We start from the raw sequence: 24,513 nt of genomic DNA, 5'->3' as shown, positions 1-24,513 counted from the left end.
TAATATGACCAGTCATAGCATCCAAAAAAATAAAATAAAACACATTTTCCCTAATACATTAAAAAAAAATGTTTTCTTAATTGAAGATCCAAAATAGATCATGTTACACTATATAAACTACATTACTACCCATGTACTGTTACCCTATAGAAAATATATTTCAACAGCTTTGTAACATGTTACTGTATACTCCCATAACATATCTATCACATTTTTCTTTGATGACTGTTCTTTGGTTCCTAGAATGTTTGTTGTGCTTATTTAAAGTGACGCATGTATTCATGGTTTTAACGTGTTTTAACCAATATCAATCTCCCTCTTAGCCTCTCTTTCCCTCCCTTTGTTCTCACATCCTTTTCACCGTCTCTCAGCGACAAAAGCTTGTTTTGCCTCAGTTGCACAACAGCTCTAATCCACCCAATGTGCTCATTAAGATCAATACTCTCAGATGAAGATAGATGCAATGGGATTGGATTTGTTTTGATGTCCCATAACAGGCTTAGACCCCCTTTAAGAAGTTAAATGAAAGTGGCATCCCGATGACCCCTCACACACTTACAGGGCATCAGGGTGTGTGCCTTAATTTGTTGGGTGAAGGTTATAGGAGAGAGAGTATGAAAAATATGTATGTCATAATGGAGTATGTCTGCCCAAGTCATCTGGTTCCCATAATTGGCTTCTCTGTTAGTTCATCTAGAAGAGCAGACATTGAGCCCCGTGCTAATATGTGTGAACTAAGCTCTCTGTTTATGTTGTCAGAGTCCATCTTGGGCAGTGGGATTATCAAATCCCACGCTGTGTGTTCTAGGAAATGGAAACAAAGCCCTTATCTTAAAATGGATCAAAATGACACTCAAGTGTGAAAAGCGCTTGGCCATGAAGATACAAGATGAAGTTGTGAAATTAAATTTTCAAGGATATTTCTTTTATCGTTTTATGTACAACACAATTATAATTAAAGTTTTAATGATTTTTGAAAGTTGATTTTTGCCATACTCATCTTGGTACCTCTCTGATCTCTGTCGCTCAATCCCTTCAAGCCACTCTCTGGCTCTTTTCCAGAACCTAGTGTGTTGCCTCGCTGTCTGCTGTCTGCATAGAATGCTACCTTCTAATACTTTGTTCTAACCAGGTTTAGTATGTTAAGTTTCCAGCGACAAGTAATTTATCTGTCCATACTGATTATAGACCAATAAGATTTCACTTTGGGCATGGCTACCAGAGAAATGGAAGCTAAATGACCAACAAAATGTCTTGTCGCTTGTCCCATGTCGTGGCTGGTTAGAACAGAAACTTAACTGCAATGGAGCTGATTAAAAACATAACATAGGCAGCAACTGTAACTAAAGCCGGGTGCATACTCTACGATATGATCCCAGTGAGGTAAAAGCCATTATGTCAGGTTGCACGATACACATTGTAGCCGAGACTTTAGTCCCAAACATCCCATTGACTGGGTGCTGTCAAACTGCGTGACTGTGATGCAAAATTTCTGACACTGCCAGAACTTCGTTGTATGCTAAAATGAATGGCAAAGGCAATTAATCGGCTGTCGGTGAACACTTAGCGATCATAGATTGTGGATTTTGGCATCTGACAAGATTAAACTTTTGTAATCCCTGAAATTTGTTGCATACTGCAAAGTCGTAGCCAAAATCGTACAGTGTGAACCCGGCTTAATGCTCACAGTTGATTGCAATAGGGTTTGGCTTATCTAAGCTAAAAACGTGATAGTCTAATAAGCAAGAAAATACATGTCACACACAAATATTGTGTGAAACCTTCACTTTTAATCAGATGGAATTATTTTTATTCATACTTTACAGTATTCAGTGAATGTTAAGTATTTATAATTAACATTTGTCTTGACTCTGTCCGCCATATTGGAAAACACTTTCTGGGAATGTCTTATCCATGATTTGTGGAACTCAGAGTTAATGACAGTGTTCTTTTGGCTTCTCTATAATAGAGTCCAATCACTTACTGTATGTTTTAACCAGTGTGGTAAAGAACACTGTTCATACAGAGTTCTCAGCTGAAAGGAAGCTAACTGTCTGGACAAAATTTTTCACTTGGTTTGTTATAGTGACTTCTGTGAATGCCTTATCCTTGAAGGATAAAGATGCTGCCTTTGAATTTGGCCAAAATTAGGTTTCTTATTAGGCTGCGTAAATAGGCTGTTTGGTGTGTGGAACAGCCTTAGCATCAGGAGCATTCCAACAGTATTCTGCTTTCAAATTCTGTCCAGGAATGCAGCTCACTAGGTTTTGGAACAGAGCCTCCTCCTCATTCTGTTTTTGTATCTCTTTCGCACAAACACACATACAGAGGTCATGATAAATAAGGAGTGTGTTTTGATGCCTGCTGGGCCATATGCTGTGGTCTCCCCTGTTGTAGCAGACGTGCCGGCTAGCAGAGAGTCTAATATGAGCTGACACTCCATCACAGATAGAGGCCGATCCCACAGCTGGGGTCATACGTACAAAACCTCAGACAGCAAAAGCCATGAGCTAGTATTAGTCTTCCTTGTAACCTGGGGAATGTGATTACATTTTCAGTGGGGTGCTGATCCAAAATAAGAAACATTGCTGATATTGACCCACATGGCATATCCTAATATGAAGATTTGAAAAATTTATTTAAAACAGCTGATGTGAAGAACTATATACTATGGCCTTGAAGAGTATTTGGACATTTAAGGTGCATTTAAAAAATATGTGAATTTCTTTGCATTAAAAACGAAATATCACACCAAATGGCATCTGCAAACAAAAATGATGCCAGACCTTCCTTAGAACTAAAGTCACTTTTTTATTTTTATTTTTTTATTTTTTACTACTATTAAAAAACAAGGGGATTTTTTGGAGTATGTATGAAGTCAGTTCCCCTCAAGTTTAACCAGAAAGTCTACAAATACTTTTTTTTTTCTTAATTTAAAAAAAATAAATAAATCTACTAGGGCTGCCAATTGAATGTGTTGATTCAGAGTGATCAAAGAAATAGTAAAAAAAAAATAATAATAATAATGTGTCAACATTTACTCACTCTCATGCCATCCCAGATGTGTATGACTTTCTTTTTTCAGCAGAACAAAATAAAATATTTTTAGAAGAATATCTCAGCTCTGTAGGTCCATACAATGCAAGTGAATGGTGATCAGACCTTTTGTAGCTCCAAAAATCACATAAAGGAAACAAAGAAGTAATCCATGAGACTCCAGTGGTTAAATCCATATCTTCAGAAGTGATATAATAGGTGTTGGTGAGAAACAGATACAAATTTAAGTCCTTCTTTTTTTTTTTACTATAAATCTCCACTTTAACTTTCACTTTTACATCTGAAAGTCACATGTGGTGCCTGTTTAGTTTCACGTTCACATCTGAAAGTAAAAGTTAAAGTTGAGATTTAAAAAGGGACTTAAATATTGTTCTGTTTCTCACCCACACCTATTATATCGCTTCTGAAGATGGATTTTAATACTGGAGTTAATATGGATTTCTTTTGTTTCCTTTATGTGATTTTTGGAGCTACAAAGGTCTTGTCACCATTCACTTGCATTGTATTGACCTAAAGTGCTGAGATTGTTTTCTTAAAATTTTCGTTTGTGTTCTGCTCAAGAAAGAAAGTCATTCACATCTGGGATGGCATGAGGGTGAGTAAATGATGAGAGAATTTTCATTTTTTGGTGAACTATCCCTTTAATTATATAAAAAATTACGTGTTAAAAAAACTAACACAATTAATCATGTCCCTGGATCATAATAAGGAGTGATCCAATCATTGGAGCAATTTAATATTAAAAATTTATGAAATATGTATTAAGAATTATTTAAATAGGGGGGCCTGGGTAGCTCAGTAAGTAAAGACGCTGATTACCACACCTGGAGTCGCTAGTTCAAATCCAGGGCGTGCTGAGTGACTCCAGTCAGGTCTCCTAAGCAACCAATTTGCCCGGTTGCTAGGGTGGGTAGAGTCATGTTGGGTTAACCTCCTCGTGGTCGCTATAATGTGGTTCTCGCTCTTGGTGGGGCACGTGGTGAGTTGTGTGTGGATGCCGCGGAGAACAGTGTGAAGCCTCCACATGTGCAATGTCTCCACAGTAACACACTCAACAAGCCACGTGATAAGATGCGTGGATTGACGGTCTCAGACGCGGAGACAGCTGAGATTCGTCCTCCGCCACATGGATTGAGGCGGGTCACTATGCCACCATGAGGACTTAGAGTGCATTGGAAATTGGGCATTCCAAATTGGGGAGAAAAGGGGAGAGAAAAAAAAAAAGGAATTATTTAAATATAACAATTTATAATTATTTAATCATTATATATAGAATTATTGTTATTTGAGGGTCTTTTTCAGCAAATATTTATATATGCAATGAATTGAGATCAATTTGATTAACCAGCATAACGTAATTAATTCAATTAAAATTTTAATCGATATACAGCCCTAATATCTATTTTCTTCTAACATCTTTTTGTGTAATGTTATGCTTAAAGTGTGTCTGTGTTGTATTTCTTTAAAATAAATGCCTTTTGGTTTTATATTTTGATAAATCATGCAAAGACATCATATGTGCAGTGCGATGCGATGTTTGAGTCTGGCTTGCATCATTTCCCAATCAATTCACACCTCTCATCCCCATAATTTCCTGTCCTTTCTCTCTATTGTAATGTAATGAGTAAATTGAAAAAGGCCAAAACTACCATTTAAAAAAGAATGTATTTAGTAAAAGTTAAAGATGCTTTTATAATTATAATGGATACACATCAAAAAAAACATATACTGTTTATATAGAAACCTTTACCTGTGTATTTGTGTGTGTCTCCCCAAGTGGTCGGTGTACATCCGTGCAGCGGTGAGGAAAGAGAAGGGTCTGCCTATCCTCGTGGAGCTGCTGAGGATAGACAATGACCGAGTGGTGTGTGCTGTCGCCACTGCACTCAGAAACATGGCCTTGGACGTCAGAAATAAAGAGTTAATCGGTATGTTCCTTTAGTTCCTCTTGACTGTCTTTTATTTTATTGGTCATTCACATTATTTCAGGTAGTTCAGAGCCATTGGATTTGTGGAACTCAGGGTTAATGACAGTTGTCTCTAGGCTTCTCTATAATGGAGTCCAGTTCCTCGTGTTTTAACCAGTGTAGTAAAGAGGACTGCTCGTACGGAGCTCTCAGCTGAACAGATGATAACTGTCATTTTATTATTATACAGTTCCTGGCCACTCTTCACTTTAAATGGGTTAGCAGGCATTAGGGCTCACTTGCACATTCTTCACTTGGCGGGAAGCTCTTTGTGGAAGTGCTCTTGGTTTTCTAGTTTTGTTTTGTACTGCTTTGATTTTTTTTTTTTTTTTTTGTGTGTGTGTGTATATATATATATATATATATATATATACACACTCTTGTGTGAGAGAATGAATAGTGCAGTAATATTTCTGTCCTCGATGAACCTGAAACATTATGCGAAATGACAAAATCACAGCCAGTAAGAACATATTTATTGGTGATGTGTGTAATTTTTTTGAAATTAAAGAACTTTTTAGAACTTTTTCATATCTCATCATAATGTGAATTGAAAACAATTCTGAATTGGTCCCCAAAAATATAAAAAGAAGTGTCTCTTTGGTGCTTTAAAAACATTGCTTTTAGCATCCCGACCTGCCCACATTGCAACATTGGCTCAACCAGTGGCGTGAGGTTGGGGCAGGACTGTCTTTTTGTAAACAGTCATTATCTTTTGAAATACCATTTGGTGATGCTAGTGCCACAAAATTACTTACTTCACCTTTACTATTTAAAATGTAATATACAGCTCATTTTGGCCCAATAACATTTCTCTTTGTGGGGACCTGCCCAGCATGATGCTGCAAAAATAGAAACCAAACAACCAGCTAAATATTTTTTTACGTGAAGCTTTATGGCATTGCATCTGGTTAAGACAAAAACTTAGATTAACATGAAAAAGATGCAATTTATCAATTGCCAATTTGTCACGTTATTCCGAGTTAGGACAGTGTGTTAAGAGGACTCAGGTTATGCCTGTGAATAGAAAGGAATAGTCATTGTTTTTTAAAGTGAACATTGCTGACTAAAAATTTGCAATTTTTTGTTTCCGTAAGCATAACACTACTTAAAGAAAATGCATGCAGGTAGATCTCTTATTGTGTTCAGCCATCCAGCTGTTAGTGTCACTCCTAATGTTTACTCTCAGCACATTAACACAATGGTGAATTGGGACAAAGTGACCCTGTACCCTTTTAATGTGGTATAATTATACCTCTCTACCATGACCATATCCACACCTGCTTATTTAGCCATGTTTGGTATATGACCCATTCATAATTTGTTATTCCCTGTTATTCATGTGTCAGGAATTGTAAAGTTTTTGCATCTGGGACATGACCTTACCTTCAACCAGAGATAACAGGTGTTGAGTGTTGCATTACCTTAAATGATGCATGACAGGATCAGAGACTGCATCAGTGGGCTGACTGTGAATGACAGGGAGTGGTCCATTGTGCCATTGTGCCACACATTCCCAGTAGGCTGTGTACAGAATGCTGCATGCTGACCCGCCGCATCAGGTGCTTAATTACAACTTGTTTCCTGTCTTCCTTCCTTCCACCTCACGCTGAGATTCTCACCATTTGAAATTCTCCTGCTGACATCACCAACAGACTATTGATCTCACCCCCTAATAAATTTGGTTTCCCTGGTGAATCTCGCCATCTCCATGGCAACGGATCCTCTCTGCTCCCCAAACAGCTGGTTTATGTTTACCACCTGGAGTCCACCTATATATCATATATGTACTTTTATTACAGGAAATGGACACTTTCCATTGACAAAGCTAGTTCATCACTACATATAGTACATAAATATAATCTTAGTGACGGGCAGCTCAAAACTACTTGCTGTTTTAATTCAACTGGTTTACCCATCAAAAGCTTTTGAGAGCCGTAAAATCATGCAAGGTCCTTCTTTTCTATCTTCTCTCACAGTCTCTCCCTTTTATGCATGATTTATTTGACATGTTTGATCACTGAATCTATATTTGAGCTCATTTTACAATCCTCATAAACATTTAGCTCAGGGATAGAAACCGGGCACATGAAATGCATGTAAATAACCAATTCAGTCCTGCTGTTTGATCCTTTATTCAAATGAAGATTGATTGTTTGTATAAAATAATTTAGCCCCCTTGCTTCAAAGCACCATCCTTTATCCCGGAGCTTTGAAACTGTGTGCAGACACACAGCACATTGCAAGATCAGAATATTCACAGATAGTCAAGCAGCACTTTTGTTGTTAAATGCCTTGTTGTGAAGTTTTTTAACATGTATGAATTTTAGCAGACGCGTTTCGATTTTAGGTACTCAAGGGGTAAATTTTAAAGCTCATTGACATTCACAAACCTTTAGGTACAGCAGAAATTTAATCTCTGTCTCTGCTCTGACCTTTTCTCTTGAATAAAGTTTTTTTTTTAATTATTATTATTGCCTTCCTCTCTTTGGATTTTTGAGGTTGATGACATCATCGCTAAGGAAGGTAGGGGAGAGAAGTGCTTTATGGTGGTGTTAATTTTTGGCTCCTTACAGCATCTCCTTATGAGAGAATGAGAGAGAATTTGGGAAGCAAAATGGATGGAGATAGAGTGTTCCTTTCGCTGTAGTCTTTCATGCATTTGTCCTGATCATGCTTAGAGACATTTAGGTGACGTCTCATTTAATTTGTTATTGTTAGCTTATAATTTTGAGGAACTGCAACCTTAAATGGTTTAAATTGAATTGGAAAAATGATAATCTGACCACCAGTCTACTTTATAAAAGTAAAAAGAAAAAACATCCACCGCATCTTGCACGTCTTCTGACAACTTTTATGTCAGTGGAAAATGTATAAGAGGATGCCTAAAGTGTGTTTTTCTCCAATGTGGAGACATGTGGAATTTTTGTTACATTAAGCCACAAAAACAAAAATATGAGGTGCAAAATCATGATGGGTCAGTTGATGAGTGCAGGTTCACAGGAGACTCGCTCATCCTGTATATAATAATAATAATAATCTTTATTTTTTATAGTGTCTTTCTTACGGTAATTATTTAGTTGTCATAGCAGTGTAACAAACAATGCTGTGCCAAACACTAGTCCAGGCTTAAAAAATTATCCAATTGTCCAGGTGCATAGACTCAAAAATAGAATAAAGCAAAAGTAAAAAATAGGATGTGTTTGCACTCAAAATAGGAAAAAATCTATTCAATTTATTTATACAGAGTCCCCAACAAAGTAAAAGATGTGCAAAATGTGCCAAGTGCAGTGGCAAAATATTTTTGGGATTCATCAGTGCTGAATACCAATAAGCAATACCTCTGCAATCATTCATAATACAAACACTTTCTGTAAATATTCTAATATAAGATATACATGATCAAAAGTCAAAAAGATGTAGTTTTATACATTCAAAAAGGCATAGCTTGTGTGTGTGTGTGTGTGTGTGTATATATATATATAGAGAGAGAGAGAGAGAGAGAGAGAGACAGAGAGAGAGAGAGAGATACGAATATATATTAACACACTTTTTGACCATACGTAGAAATTATTTTAATACCCTTTTTTTTCGTACACAATTTTTATTTTCTCTAGTATAGATAGCATGATATATATACCCATACACAACAACCGACCTTGTGCAATTAGGTACAAAAAATGCAGTTTCATGGCCTCTGTTATATTTATGGTTGGTATTTATTTTTTTTATTCACTCAGTATTGGCAGGTGTTGGAAAAAAACAACAAACCACTGCCTTGTTCTGCAGGTGAGGATTTACCACAAACTCAAAACACCTAGATAGCAAAATAAAATCCATAACCTTAAGCACTTCTATAAGAGTTGAGAATTTGAGAAAATATGGATATTTCTCCATGGTTTTTGTGACTCACTGATACAGTTGAGTTCCAGTGACTGAATTTAGAAGCGCTAATGTCTGTAATCCCCAAGCTGCTGTTTGAGGGTGCTTCAACATGCAGAACATCAGAAGCAGCAGCTGCGAGTGAATGCAGACAGAAGTTATGGGTAGCATTGGATGAGGCACAGAGTAGTTTGATTTGTAATCTGAATGCCTCTCCAAACATTTTAGGTGGAAAAACTTCTCCAGGCATTGAAATAGGAGGGTAATGGTGTGGGTAAACGGATGATAATGAGACTCGTTCTTCAGAGGTCTTGAAGGCTAAGCTCGGTGGATTTATTGGAAATGTTTGAAGTTGTGATATAACTTTGGCAACCAGCTTTACTTGGCTTGTATTGAAGGTCCGACATTTCAGTTGATGAAGAAGGATTTGAAAAGTTCTGATCTATCACTGAAAGTTTCATCCTGGATTTGATAACTAAAAGACTCATTTTGCCACCCACTTACACCGGAAGAGGAAGAAGGGCGGAGTGCACAGTTAACTGGCCTTTAGAGAAATATGTTTATGTGTGTGTGCGCCTGTGACCAATTGATTTCCTCTTTCTCTTTAGTTTGTAGCCAATCTCCTCTCTTTTTACATGCATCCGTACAGTCATTTTTCCATTCTCCATTCCTTTATCTGTATTCTCTCTTTCATTAGGAGATATTCCAAAGAAATACAGGTGTCTCAAAGCAAAAAAGCTGCTTCATAATAATGACACGTAAGAATATCAACACTTCGTCTTCTGTGTGGCCAGAGATGGACTGGGGTTCATTAGAAGTTAAGCTCAATCGACAGCATTTGTTGCATTACGTTGATTTTGGCAGAAAAAAAAAGAAAAAAAAATGACAAATTACAGTCCAGTCCATAAACTTTAAAATACACACTGTTGCAAAAGTATAGCCAAAAGACATACATATTAAATGTGTTAACATTAATTTATTGTCATAAATTGAAAATCCCAAAAAAGTGATTTACTGGTAGGACATGTATCATAACAATGAAGTTGTAATATTGGATATAACTTTACACAGATAAGGTTAGTAAGCAATTTTATCACACTAAACACATAAAATGTTTACATCTTGTGGCTGTTCTTTTGAAATAGTGTGTATTTTAACACACACAATGGACTTACCCCATTCACATTCATTTATGTTTATATAATCATTTTTTGTGGTAATCAACATTATGCCACAAATGCTGTTGATTGACCATATCTCGTGTTGAACCCGGAACATTCATTTTAGATAACATAGCTGTTTACCCTATGGCCAGTCCATTCTGCTCAGTGCCTAAAGTCTACGCTACGAGGAAACCAAATCCAGTCTTTCTATCTATCTCTCTATCACTCCTGTCCCCTTCATCAGGTGGCTCTGCTTAAATTGAAGCCACAGGTCTTCAGAAGATGCCTTAGCTTTTAATCCAATACGACAGACATCAAAGGTGGTAATAGAGAGAGATATAATGCTTGAAAGCCTTGCTGCCTGGCATTCCCCTTTCAAATAGTCGACACAGTGGCTGATTTCCAATTTAATTTGCTCCCTAACCTTTAAGAATAATTTTGGTCTGTCTTTGAATGCCTTGTTGTTTAAACTTCCCTTTTTATATCTAAGTTGGCCATTTTCTGCCAATGGGGTTTGAATCTACTGTTAGCTCTGTACAAAAACCTCTATGGAACCATTTAAATGTTATTGCAGGATAAAGGCTCACAGAGATGCTGCCTAAAGCCTTTCACCACCGTGACATTTCAAAACCAGCCAAGAACCCTCAGGCCTTCGTGGAACATTTTACAAACTCCCTTTGAACTCTGATGGGGAATATTAATGCTCTTCATTTTATTTGGATCCACTTTAATATAAAAGTATATAATGGTATTTCAGTCATTGTACAACTTGTTAACCACCTGTACATGCTTTTTTGACAGGAAAAGCAAGTAATGTCACTTTCAGCTTATTGTTCTTTACAGCAGTGTTTCTCAACTGGTTTTGCTCCAGGAAGAGATTTTGCAATAAACATTAAGTGGTGACCCAACACAGTACCAAAACTGTATATTGTAAAAAAAAAATAATAATAATAATAAAGAAATAAAAATATGCTTAAAATCAAACATTAGCCACTAATTAACAGTATAAAACACATTGTTGTGGGCACAAACCATGTTTATCCTCATTGCAAATTAACTTGTATTTAATGTTGTCCTGTGTCCTTTACCTTGCATAGTTTGTTCATGGTTTTCGAGGATGAGGGCATGTCACACAACCTGTCCATTTTGGCACTTGCTTAATTTGAGCTTCTACAAACTGAGAAATTTAATTTGGCATATAGTTTGATTGGATGCATTTCTCTTCCCTTTTAAAAGTTGAAAAGCCAATTTACTTTGCTATCGTAACTATGCACGATTATATGATGAATAATTTTTTTTTTTTTAATTTCATTTAACATTGTTTTTGCCTGTTGTCCACATCCCTATCATAATAGAGCAGCTGAGAACCATTGCATATCGAATTCATGGAATTAATGTATAAAAAGCACCAGTAACAGAACAGTGTTCCAAATCTCTCTCTTTGTAAGTGTCTGGGGGTGCGTGTATATTTCTGGAGCTGATGATGGCCCAGGGCCGTATAGCTGATAGCCTGTTTTGTGGGAGAATGGGCTTTTATAGGCTGGAGGGTCTGCACTTACCTCTGATTACCAGCAAGCCCTCATATTCCCGAGAGCCCATAGATGAGGCACTCCAGCGAGTCAAGGTAAGCCTTGAGTCATATACAGTCGCTGGATCTCGCCATCACAGGGTTGCTGCAGAGTTTTGAACAAATAAAATTAATACTTATCCCCATACCAAAAAAATAAATAAACACAATCTCAAAATAAATCTTGTACCACAGACTCTTACTTAAACAGGCAGGGGCACACATTCAACATGACCTTAACATTGCTTATCAGTAAAACAGGGTAGGATATATGCAAGTTTAAAATACTCAAGACATGTTTTCCACAAATACAAACATTAAAATTGGTTTATGTACCATTATATAAATAAATACAAATTAGAGGTCAACCGATATTGGATTTTGCTGATATGACAATGTGTTGAAAGAATGGCAATTAATCTGCCAATAGTTTGTAAAATTGGTAGCATATATTAAATGTTCTTAGTCTTTCCTTCCTGTGATGGGGAGGGCCAGACAGAGGCTACAAATAGAGTCCAAATTTAATTAAATTGCAGATGCAGTTTATGGTGCAACTAAAATACCAATAACTAGGGGAAACAAATATTTTGTTCGTAGTGCGGAACTTTTAACTTTAAAGGCTGAAATACACCGGGGACATTGAAATGTATGTGCTTCACTGCTTCCAGCTGCTCATTCAAACAGATAAGGGAAATAAAATGTGCTCTCCTACAGTAATCTACAATGTAAACAGTTTAAAGTAAACATTGTCATATTTCATCAACGCTACATCATCATCAACAGTTGATCATAGTAATCGCTTGTAATACATTTCTGATATGGCCTAATGATTGCGAACTTCTCCACAACAGCTGGGAACACTCACAAGCCCCCGCATGCTTGGAGAAAATACAACAGTGCCACGTTTTCACTCTGAAGGATGCAGCACATGCATTTATTTAATTAGATTATTATGTATTCTTTTGAAATTTGATAATCACATTAGATCATATCACGAATCCTGTCTTTCCGCTCCAAAATTTAAGACCTCTTTAAATAAAAATTACGACTTTTGTTGTATCATTTAAGACATTTAAGACTTTTTATGACCTTACATTTTGGAAAACTGAATTTAAGACTTTTTAAGGATCTGCGGGATCCCTGCATCAGGCTGGGTCCATAAAGAGACTCCATTTATCACAAGGAGTGTGAATGTGTTATTTAAAGTCCTTTTCGCTTGTCCAATTTTTTTTTCAATGTTGGATGCTCAAGCTGACTTTGAGATCTCACGTGGTGTTCAGATTTAAATTTGTCCAGTTTGCAGTACTTGATGCTCTTGAAAATCAACAGCTTGTATGGAAGAGTCCTAAGCTTGTTATTACTCATAATCATGAAATCTAGGAATTCATGATGATAATAAAGCCAAAACTGGACTGAAAACATCCCACACTTCACCTGTTTTACCTCTGTGGGATCCAGATTAAGATAGATTGAGGTGTGTTGGTAATATGTGTGTGTGTATGTTTGAGACATCATAGTAAAATTATGTGTGACCTGACAACTTTGGTCAACTATGGTGCATATGAACTTCAGCATTTATCTTTCAAAAAATTGTATACATCCCCCAACTCTTGGGTGCTCATATATTAGTAATTTGTGATCATTTCAGAATGCTTTTAGAGTGTAGTACTCTCAGCTCCGCTTAAAGTCAACATGAAACACAGTTCGCAAGAAGTTTACCTTCATAATGGGACGTTTTTTCAAGTTACGCAGAGTATTTAACAAGAAAATATTAAGGTTGTGACTTGGTTTTATCAACTACAAAGTGAAATGAATCCGATATGGAAAAGTGAAAAGTGGGCATTATATATCAGAATGAAACCAGATGGTTGGAAGAGAGAGGTTGATAAATAAGGTGGCTTGTTGGCCTCAGCCAAAAATAAAAAAAAGTCTCCTTAGAGCATTACATTTCGATAAAAGATTCTAAAGGCAAACATTTTTATTAATTTTATTTGGAATAAGATTGACCAATGTTATTCATGCACAATAAGACCAGAAACATTCATTACAATTTATGCTTTTTTATATATTTTTTGTTTCTTATTTTTTTAATAGACAAGGTCATTTGTGTTTCTTTACTTTCTGCCAGACTTTAAATTCCTTTGAAGCAGCAAAAGAAGAACAAAATTAAATATAGCTGAAAATGGCGATCATAGAGGTCCAAGCACATGGGAGGAGAACATGACCAAATTTGAAAAGAATAGATCCTATGGATGCTGTGAATTGTTTTGATGTCAGATTTCAACTTGCTTGATCATAGTTGCACAATTAGGTTTTATAACATTATAACACCACCTAGGAAATTTGCCACAAATACAGGCAAAAAAAAAACTAAACAAAAAATGTATGGGCTCATATATTCTAAACAATTAAATGAATGAAATTCCTTTTGATAACCTTTTGTCTGGAGCATCTCTTGATATTTACCAAATGTTGTGCGAATCGGACAAATGGCCCAAAGAGCTGAATCATAGATAATCACATTGGCGCATTCTTAATTTCTTAGATATTCTTCATAAAATGCAACAAAATGTGCCCCTGTCACTCATTTACATTACCTACAAACAGATGCAATTTGCAATTAAATTTCCAGTTGCAATTAAAAAACAAAAAGTTGTCAGTCTAGCAAGTTGTAAACTTGTGGCCTCTTACACTGCTTCTCATTGTCTGATAAGGGGCTAAAATTCTAAAATCACCCCTGGTGTGGAATACAGGAGAATTGAATGACAAAAATACTTTGAGTTGCCTATGTTGTGACTGATGTGTGTGTATTGTGTTTGTGGATTTGACTATTCAAATGAATACATGGACAACAATGATATTTGTAAGCAAAGAGCAGTCAAAATCTGTGTTTTTTTTAGCTCTTAATATCAGTGTGTTGTGTTGCCGTACAAATTTGCCTCGTGTTTCACTTTCACACATACAAACACACAGAAACTCAAGACTCATATTGTTCTCCCTTTGGTCAAGTTCTTTTTGATCAGTGCTGTCTGAGTGCTGCCAAGTCAGTTTTAATTACACATTCCCTGCTGTCGGTTTTTTCTCACTTTCGCATAGTTTTTTTCTTTACTCAAATATCATGAGTCATATCCACATTAAACTCAGAACATCCCATGATGACACGTCTAGCACTCTTAAATTGTCACAGTTCTTGTGTTGTTGTACTTAAATCGCAAAATAAATAGTAGAATAAATCGAAGCACAATAGTTGCACTGACTAAGAGGTGTGACCATGACTATCATAATTATTCCAGTGCTAATCAGCAAGTCCTTATTTACACTTTTTTCTCTTCATTCTTTCTTTCTTTGTCTCTCACTCGCACTTTCTCCTCAGGTAAATACGCAATGCGGGACCTCGTACATCGCCTGCCGGGCGGAAGCAATGCTAGCGGGGGCACCACCAACAGCACAGCGGGTAAAACCATGTGCGATGACACAGTTACAGCTATATGCTGTGCCCTACATGAGGTCATCACCAAGAACATGGAGAACGCCAAGGCCTTACGAGACGCTGGTGGCATCGAAAAGCTCATCGGTATTGCTAGGAGTAAAGGAGACAAGTATGTGTCTTTGTTCCTTTTGACACTTGTTTATTGATGAGAGTTCTACAGAAAAAAAACTGCTTAAACCAGACCAAGGTGGTTTGCTGGTCTTAGCTGGCTCCCAATCTGGTCAGGCTGGTCTAGTATGATTTATTTTTTTATTATTAATTTTTTTTGGGCACTAGCCAGGCTGGGAGACCAGCAGACTGACCAGCTAAATCAGCAGAACACCAGCTTGGCTAGTCTGGGAGATGAGCTAAACAAGTTCAACCAAACATGGAGACCAGCTAAACCAGCTTAAACCAGTTAAGAACACTAAACCACCTTATTTTGGTTATTAGTTGTTTGTATTTTTTAGCAGAGAGGACAGGAAATGGAGGATGGAAGATGAAAGACAAAGATCAGGAAATAGTATGAACAGGACTCAAATATGTCGATTGGTGTCAGAATATGTGCACCAACAGTCAGGCCTCATCTCTGATGTTACCAGGCTCATTTATCACACCTTGTGTTTGCATGAGCCAATATGTATTTAGCCTTGAGGTCTATCAGTTATTTTGCTCACCAGAAACTTTTGAACGTTTTGCTCTTGACAACTGATATTTTCCAGCTAATTGGTTCCTCTTTTATTTTCAGCACCTTTTAAAAGAGATGAACACGATGAGTCAGACCTCAATACGCATTTCATGAGCCTCAAGGCCACGTTGTCTACAGATGTTCAGCTGCATCATATATGCATCCAGAAAGTAGTCAACAAGCTTAGCTTGACTCGCTTAGTCAGTGCTTGCTGAACTGGAATGAAGAAAAGCAAACCTGGAATAGACTTACTCTCACTATTGTATACAGAGAGCTCTAAATTAAGAGTTGCTCCATCTTCTTATGGCCTAGTTAGGTAGAATAAAGCAATAAGCCACAAGAGACTGTGCAATACAGTGACTGTACCACAGTGTGGTGGTGGAGGTGTCATTAGGCATCCAGGGAAGCAGAGTGTGGACATGTAAAATCGCTGTAATGTTATATCTTCAAGTGGATTATTGCTTTTATATAACAGTGGCAACATGATGAAACACCAATTTAAATACATAATTAAATGTATTAATATTAAATAACCGCCATTAACAATTCTTCTGCCAATTAATATAGTTAATGGGCCTTAACTCTGTAAATTCTTTGTTAAACCATTCTTACTTAAATTGTAATGTTATATTCAATACCAAACATTTACATAATAATAGATTCATGAACGATTTACACAGATATGTGTTCAGCTTTTATGAAAAGGGCATAACTGTTGGAGATAGGGCTGGACTGTATATCAAAATTATATCTGAATATCTTTCAGCCTATTGACGATATTCTATATATATATCTTGATTATTATGTATTTGTTCTGAAATGGCTTTAAATAAATATTTTTAGTAGATTTAAAATGTTTAATGCATGAACTAAAAATCTAGTAAAATAATGAGGGAATGTTTTCCAGAGTTTTTTGCTAAATTAACACATATAATAATATTTATTCATTTTCATTTATATGTACCAATATAAAACAAAACATATCAATAAAAAGCAACATTTACCTACACATATTTTTACTGAAACATTTTTTTGTTTTGTTTCAGCACTTCACTCACTTGAATATTAATAATATACAAAATCCCAGTTGACTATTATTATTATTATTATTATTATTATTATTATGAGGATTATATTTTTTTTATAGCCTACAATACAAAAAAATATTTCTCTTGTGTTTATTTCTTCTTTGCCTGGAGTCTTTATTTTGGAGGGAAACTGAAAATGCATTTGATCACTACAAATCTGGTGAAATGTCATCTCCTTTTCTGTAGATAGATAATAACTTCTAGCAAATACAAATGGTTGGAATTGCATGAATTTGTGAACCTGCAACACTTTCACAATGCACACAAAATGCTCGGAGCCTGCTAAAAACAGCGTATCATGAGCCCCACGCATGCACAGAGAACAGGCCATTACCCATTCACTCTGAAGCGCAAACAAATCATGTATTCAAATAATGAAATCACAGCCTTTTGCTTGATTAATTGTGCAGCCCTGATGGATGAATTTGTCTAATGTAGGCTTTTTAGGAAATGTAGTGGCCAAATAAAAAGCACCAGAAAATCATCGCAACATTTGCATAATTTTATAGCTTTCAAAATATTGCCCAGCCCTAATGCTGCCTTCATCTCCTATCGGAATTATTGTAAATATGAGTTTCCTATACTGAAGTACACATGAACGCCCCCTCAAATTGGGATTACGACTGGGAAACTCTGTATTAATTTTGATACCCAAGTTTCAGAGTTGGGAGAAGATTCAAGAAATATACATGAATGAACCAGTCATCCTCCATGTTTCCAACAAAAAAGGCACTTGAACATAACGTGCTTTACGTAATTACAACTTCAGAAGTGGGAATTAGTATAATTCAGAAAGCACGGAAGGCTGCATTGGTTCTAAGGTCCATGTCTAGCCAGCCTGACATTAAGTGAGTGATGACTCTCACTCCTCTGCTTGAGTCAGGATGCATACTGTCAAAGACATTAGTCTGACTCTCATCACTATTCATACCATGTGCCCACCCTGTACTAGCCAATATGGAGATGACAGCTGCTTACAGCTTCCTATCGAGAGGTCATCAAAGGGACAAGTTACTTGGGTACCTGTTCCTCAGTATACAGTATGGAAACAATCAATTGATTTATAACTATGGCAAGCAATCCTGAAGATTAGATCAATCCTTGATTCAGGTGTTTTGATTAGGGTTAGAGCAATCCTATGCAGGACTCTGGTCCTCCAGGAGTGGAGTTAAATAACTCTGCTGTAGTGTGTCCAATTTGTCATACTATGATTCAGAATGATGTTCAAGAGCACAGTTGCAAACATTACAGCACACTACTACCCATGTCTATGCAGCGTTACGTCACCAAATGTGGAGTCAGAGAAGGACCCCAAGGGCTCAGTGTGTCGTTTAGGGACAGGGCATTGAATGAAGATTTAACCATGTTAAAATCGATGTTTAGGGGAGAAATATCAGAAATCAGATGTACAGCTCAGCCTCTATGAATCCATTTTATTATTTATAATAAAAGATGAGCAGCATTTATTCCCTCTATTAAAGCCTTGTTCACTCTAGGACAGTAAAGATTTGCCTCTAACTTCATTTCATGTGCCAGTAGAAAGTGTTCCATTGTGTCCTTTGAGCTGAAATAGATTGACTCTGCTCAGCGCAAGACAAAAGACACAGCTGTTCTATCAAATCAGCTAAAGTCAAACAATGTGTGTCATTATTGAGAACCAAAGGATTTCTTCTATTGTTTGTGGTGCATTGTTAATCATAACAAAGGCTGCTGTCCGTGTGAAATGTTTGCACAGAAAGCGAAGAAAATACAGTTGTGGCACTGAAAGCTTCCAAAGGAGCTGTCATCTGAGAAATAATGTAACAGGACTTTCATTTTCTACTGTGTTATATTTTGATCCTGACATTTTGATCCTGTGTGAAATTTTTGAGTTAGGATATTGTGTTTCAGTATTATGTTTTTCAGTATATTTTTGAAGATTTACCTTAGATGTGTCTCATAATGTGTCACTGTTATACTGATATATTGTATCTTGTTAGTTACAGACATAAAATACTTTTGGGAAGTTCACATGTCCTGCAGGGTAACATGCTATACTCCATATACAAATTCTCCTAAATAGCATTTTGCTCTTTCTTTATAATTATTATACATGCAGATTTATGACCTCATAAGAGACTACATGGCAAAAAGGCGAAAAGCTTTTTTTAAATTTGTGAAAACAACCCTTCATTCACAAATTCTTGAAACTGAAAATGTTTTTTTAAAAATGGGTGAACTTGTTTTTTTACAGTATGTGTACTTTCAGTATACTTACAGTGTATTTAACCAAGAAAGTACTTAGTAATATTAGATATACATGTACTTAATATGGGTAAAGTTTAGGGCTGGGGTTAGGTTTAGGGTAAGTTCCTATAAATAACTATAGTTTTAATGTAGTTTTAATAATTAAATAATTTGTAAATGTTGAACAACACTGTAAAATAAAATGCTACCAAAAAGTCAATGGATGACAGTACCAATCTAGATATACTGTAGATTTGTGTTTGATTAAAGGAATATTCCTGGTTCAGTACCAGTTACACTCTATCGACAGCATTTATGGCATAATGTTGATTACCACAATTAATATTTTCGTAATATGAGGCGATTTCATTGAAAGTGAATGGTGAAAGTTGAAATGTGAAGCTTATAATTTTATAAAAGGACTTGCATTAATTCTGTTTAAATTTGTGTATTACTTTAGCTGTAAAGTTGTTTAAAATGTTACAGTTTTTGTGGTCACTAACATTATGCCACAAATGCAGTCGATTGAACTTAACTTGAATTAAAACCGGAATGTTCCTTTAAGATCTTCAGCTAGAATATACGTAGAAGCAAGCAAGATTTCCAAATAAATGATTGTCATCCATCAAGCATCAAACATCAAAAGTATGTGTGTGTTTACTAAAGAAAAAGCATGTCTAAACCCTTTTTCACTGCATGTTTTCTTATTAGTGTCGTGCATTTTTTCCTGATAAGTGCTTTTATCGTTTTGAATACTACATCCTTTCAAAAGACTTTAGATACATTTGCGTATGTTGTAATGAATGACTAAAATGAATTCAAAATGTATGATTAATGTTGAAATGAATGCCCCTTTATTGAACTGAATCTCTTTCTGAGACTCTACATCTGTTTTCTCTTCTCTCTCTCTCTCAAACAGACACTCACCTAAAGTGGTAAAGGCAGCATCTCAGGTTCTCAGTAGCATGTGGCAGTACAGAGATCTCCGGAGCCTTTATAAGAAGGTAGGAGACTTGCTTTCGCTCATGACGGCTGTGTCCCGCTTCATCCGTCCCAACTTGAGGAGTCAAATTAGCATCCTTACTGTTCTCACACAGCTATCCTTCCCACAATATTTGTGTTTTAACTTTAGACAAAATATTTGGAATGAAAAATGGTGGGAAGTATTTTTGTACCTAAACAATCATTGCTGTGGTCTACTGTTTATTCAGCATGACACCTTGCAGCCGACTGTGAACGTTAATCCACTGTGACTTGCAAAGAATGCTCTATTGAGCAATAACGGCCAGGCTGTAGAGATATTTCCATTTAATAAGTGTTTGTTGCACCTTGTGCACTCACTATTGTGCATCTCTATTCAGCTTTTTTTCACGACTCACTCACAGATTATTCAGGCAAACTCTGGCCTTGGCTAGTGCTGACTTCATTCAGAGGAACACATTGTACGTACTTAACATTACAAATAGACTGATGTGAAGAGACCTTGTATAAATGTTCCCATATTCCTGTAGAGTAGCAATTAAAAGTTGACTTACCAAACAAACTTATTTTTAATTATCAACCTTTTTTAGCTAACCTTTGGGACTATTAAATATACTGTGTGCACATGGAAATTAAAATTAGAAAATGGGAATTAACCTATTTACATATAGCTAGACTGCTCTGGTTATGTTTAAATAGAGCTTGAAATGGCAACAAATAGCCAAAGTAATGACTAAGACCTCTTAAACCTTAATGAGGTCAGACCGACATTGTTAAAAGGACTAACACAAAAAAGACAAATGTTCCCAAATGAGCTATTAAAAAGTGAGAAGAGGATGGGAAAGGAAATTACAGGGTTGTATGTGGTAAGTGTGTCTGTGTTTTAGAGGCTGTGTTAACTAATCGATTAGTTCTGCCACTAGTCGACTAGACTCTTTTCACACAACACAAGTTCTGCTTATTCTAAACTGTACTTGGTGATAGTAGGAAGAATATTCCTCTGTATGCAGTCTGTGACCCCGTGTAGCTGTGTGACATCAGTTTTGTGCAGAAAGTCACCTACTTTTCTGGACAACTTGTCGACAAGTTAAAATGAGTAGTCGTGCAAGCCCTAATTTGTGTGGAGATGCAAATACAACTGTGCTGCCTGGTGACAGACCACTATCCCCCAACAAGCACTGAAATCCCCCAGACTCTGCGAACACACCGTTCCGTTTCAGTGAGCAATCTCCACCCTGACAGATATGATAGTGGGTGGGTAGAAACGTCCCAGACCTGTATTGTGACGCTTTGACCACACTGCTCTCCAAAAAGCAGCACTGCAGAATTACAGCCTGTGGAGATGGCAATGGATGCTACGTTGACCTTTAGAGATGAGAAAAGGCCACGAGCCGACTGGCTTCACTGCTGAGATGAGTTCAGAAGTGTGTCTACATAAATGCCTTCACAATCTCCAGATGGACATGTCCTTTCTCTGAACTGTGCTGGTGAGAACTCGCCGCACTCTGGATTCACAATGCCTGCTTGATGCAGAGTTGGAAAATTTGTCTTACGATATGTAATTATAGATGTTTAAAAGTTTACCCTGCTGAGCTTGTTGCTATCAAAACCAATGTTATTACAAACTCTAATTTCATGTGCACATAGTATTAATTGCCCTCTCTGTCTTTTTATATATTAAGAGCATTAGACAAAATGAAGGTAATGTACAATGATTATAATGAAAGAGAATAATTATATAGAATAGCAATCCTCATTATGCTAGCTGTCTAAATATCTATAAATAATATTGAATAAAAGTCCATAGCACTCACAGGTTCAGGAAGAAATTGAATGGCTGTGTAGTGTTCGCATGCCGCCTTGAGGCTGGTTATCGAACAGCTGCACACACGCTTTAGCTGACACAGATAAAGTGACAAGGTCAAGGGCATGGAGGACAGCCTGAGTTTCAAATGCATCATCATCAGAGAGGCTGAAGTCATTAAGTCCACAGTTTTGCTTATTATATACAGTGCACACATTGATTTTGTTATGGGATAGAGCTCTCTAAATCACTCCCTCATGCGCTCTGTTACAAAACCTAGTAAGCAGCCTAAAGAGACAGTATTTTACGGCAACTAGGCACGCTTATGATGCACAAGCTGATCCAAAAGTTAGGTAGCATATTTATTATTATTCTGTTGTACAGAAGTATTACTACTCTTTTGGCCAAATTCTAAGGAGCTGTTCACACTGAACATGTTTCTGAATCCATCTGCATCCATGATGCTTTCACCATTGTGCTGCGTCTCACTGGTTTTTCAGCATCTTGCGCCAGAGCACTGATTTATTTGGAAGCCATGTCACGTTAAAAAGAACAATAACTTTCGACAGACCTGTGTTATGCTCTATTCATGGCACGTTGTTTAATTTCATATAATACAGATAAGTATCAATAAAAAATAGTTCAGTGTAATAAGAACTTAACCTTAATAAGAATTAATTAATTACGTGATATGCCGATTAATTAATTGAGTTATTCGCAATTAAGTTGGATATATAAATATTTCTTGAGAAAGGCCCTTAACAATATTTCAATATATAATTATTAAATAATTATAGTTATTTAAATGATTACTAATATAATATATTTTATAAATATAATAATTCAGATAATTACAATACAAAAATTAGCTTTTGAAGGCAATATATTGTTTATTTACACAATGATAGGCTTATATAGGGTGACCATATTCTGGTTTTCCAAAAAGGGGGGGTTGGGGTGGGGTGGAATAATAGGGTTCAAAACAGTGTTACTATGAATGAAAACTTTAATACAGTGAAAAAGCCACTCTATTAGCATAACATAAATATAAAAAAAATAACATTCTTTTGAATGTCCATGTACTAAAATACAATATTTGATGCCATGAGTCATGGAAAATGAATCAATGTGATAACAATTTTACCTGGTCACAAAAAGTAGTCCGTTAATTTACCTGATGAACTTTCACCTTTTGCTGACCCTTTATGCTTCACAGAGCTAATGTGTGCTTCTAAATCACTTGCACCTTTATTAGGAACTGACACATAAGTGCCAGCTTTACATGTCATATATTCTGCTTCCCACGGATCTCGACCTGGACGAAAGCATGGGAATTTTTTGTGCAAATCTTCTGTAAATTTGCACTTTCGTTTGGGAATTGTTTCCACTCAGCTGTCATTTGCTGCTACTGTCAAGCAACTGTTTGATGCCAAACACAACAGCGCTTCGCGCGTTCACGGAGAGATTGACAGGCAGGAATTTGGCCAATAGTTGCTGCAATCCTCTTATAATCGACCAATTGGTGTGCGAGAAGGCAGGACTTACAATGAGGGGTTAAAGCAATGCATATATGTAGGCACACACAAAAGTATTAGACCAGATGCACATCATAATGCAACTAAAGCCAAATCCCGGACATTTTCGCAATTTAGAAATCCCTGCCGGACGCTTTTTTAAGGTCGAAAAAGAGGACATGTCCGGGAAAAAGAGGATGTATGGTCACCCTAGCTTATAACATAAACACATCTCGAGATCCACTCTCCACTAGCTGTCTTTGAATATCTGAGTGTGGTTTGTTGTCTGCACAGCTACATGTTGCCTAAACAGCAGGAGTTTCACTTACTGCCCCCTGCTGAAAACAGGTGGTACTTCAAGATTGAATTGCTACAATGGTAGGAATATTCCTTATTATGGTCTGGGGACATGATAAATTATGTAACTTTTTTATAGACAGCCCTAATTATTATACCCAATATTTGTGTTTGTTGTGCATTTTTACGCTTATTAGAGTATTGTGCCGATAGCTTAGCAATATGCTAACATCTAACTCTGTTGAAATCAATTGCGAGTTGAGTATAGCATCTGAAAGGCTATTTACTTAGTGTGCAGTTGCGGTCTGTTTTGAGCAGTTAAAAAGTTCACTTTAAAAAAAGGTTAACTTTCTAACCTGACATGCCATCTGAAAAACACATAGTTCCTGCAGGAGAAGCTGAAAAAACAGCTGTAACATACTGTACACACAGCAGCCAAAGATATCCATCTAGTGTATATTCACATGGAAAAAAAAACTATTGAAAAACTGCACAGATGGTGTCAGTGGTGTAAACGGCACCCTTAAGAAGGCAGTTGCCTATCTATGGAATCAGGCAGCGAGACTAGATTTTGGAACCAAGCTACTATCTCCTTTCTGTCTCTCTCTTTCCCCTTCCCTAACTCCCTAATTTCTGAAGTATAGTATAGACAGTCCACCCGCTCCCGTCTGGGTTTGTTAAGATTCTTTAATACCCCTCAAACTAACCTGCTTCCTCAACTGGCCCAACTGAGCCCTGGAAATGTCACAAGGGATGGTACTAAGCAAAGGGCAGCAAGAAAGAGATTGCTATTATTAACATTTTTAGAGC

At 36.6% G+C, this 24,513-nt stretch overlaps 1 protein-coding gene across 3 annotated transcripts in view; it reads left to right on the top strand.

Moving 5' to 3' along the window:
* LOC127434765 (catenin delta-2-like) overlaps window positions 1-24,513 on the top strand; it is a 426,842-nt gene that overhangs the window by 381,523 nt on the left and 20,806 nt on the right. For all 3 annotated transcript variants that reach the window (XM_051687724.1, XM_051687723.1, XM_051687725.1), the window contains 3 exons: window positions 4,835-4,985; window positions 15,010-15,235; window positions 20,027-20,111. In XM_051687724.1, coding sequence (XP_051543684.1) covers window positions 4,835-4,985; window positions 15,010-15,235; window positions 20,027-20,111 — 462 coding nt within the window. The remainder of the gene's footprint in view (window positions 1-4,834; window positions 4,986-15,009; window positions 15,236-20,026; window positions 20,112-24,513) is intronic.

The sequence above is a fragment of the Myxocyprinus asiaticus genome, chromosome 44 (assembly GCF_019703515.2).
Source record: "Myxocyprinus asiaticus isolate MX2 ecotype Aquarium Trade chromosome 44, UBuf_Myxa_2, whole genome shotgun sequence".
Lineage (NCBI taxonomy): Eukaryota > Metazoa > Chordata > Actinopteri > Cypriniformes > Catostomidae > Myxocyprinus > Myxocyprinus asiaticus.
The sequence above is the reverse complement of the archived record's forward strand: the minus strand, read 5'-3'. Positions and strand labels throughout refer to the sequence as shown.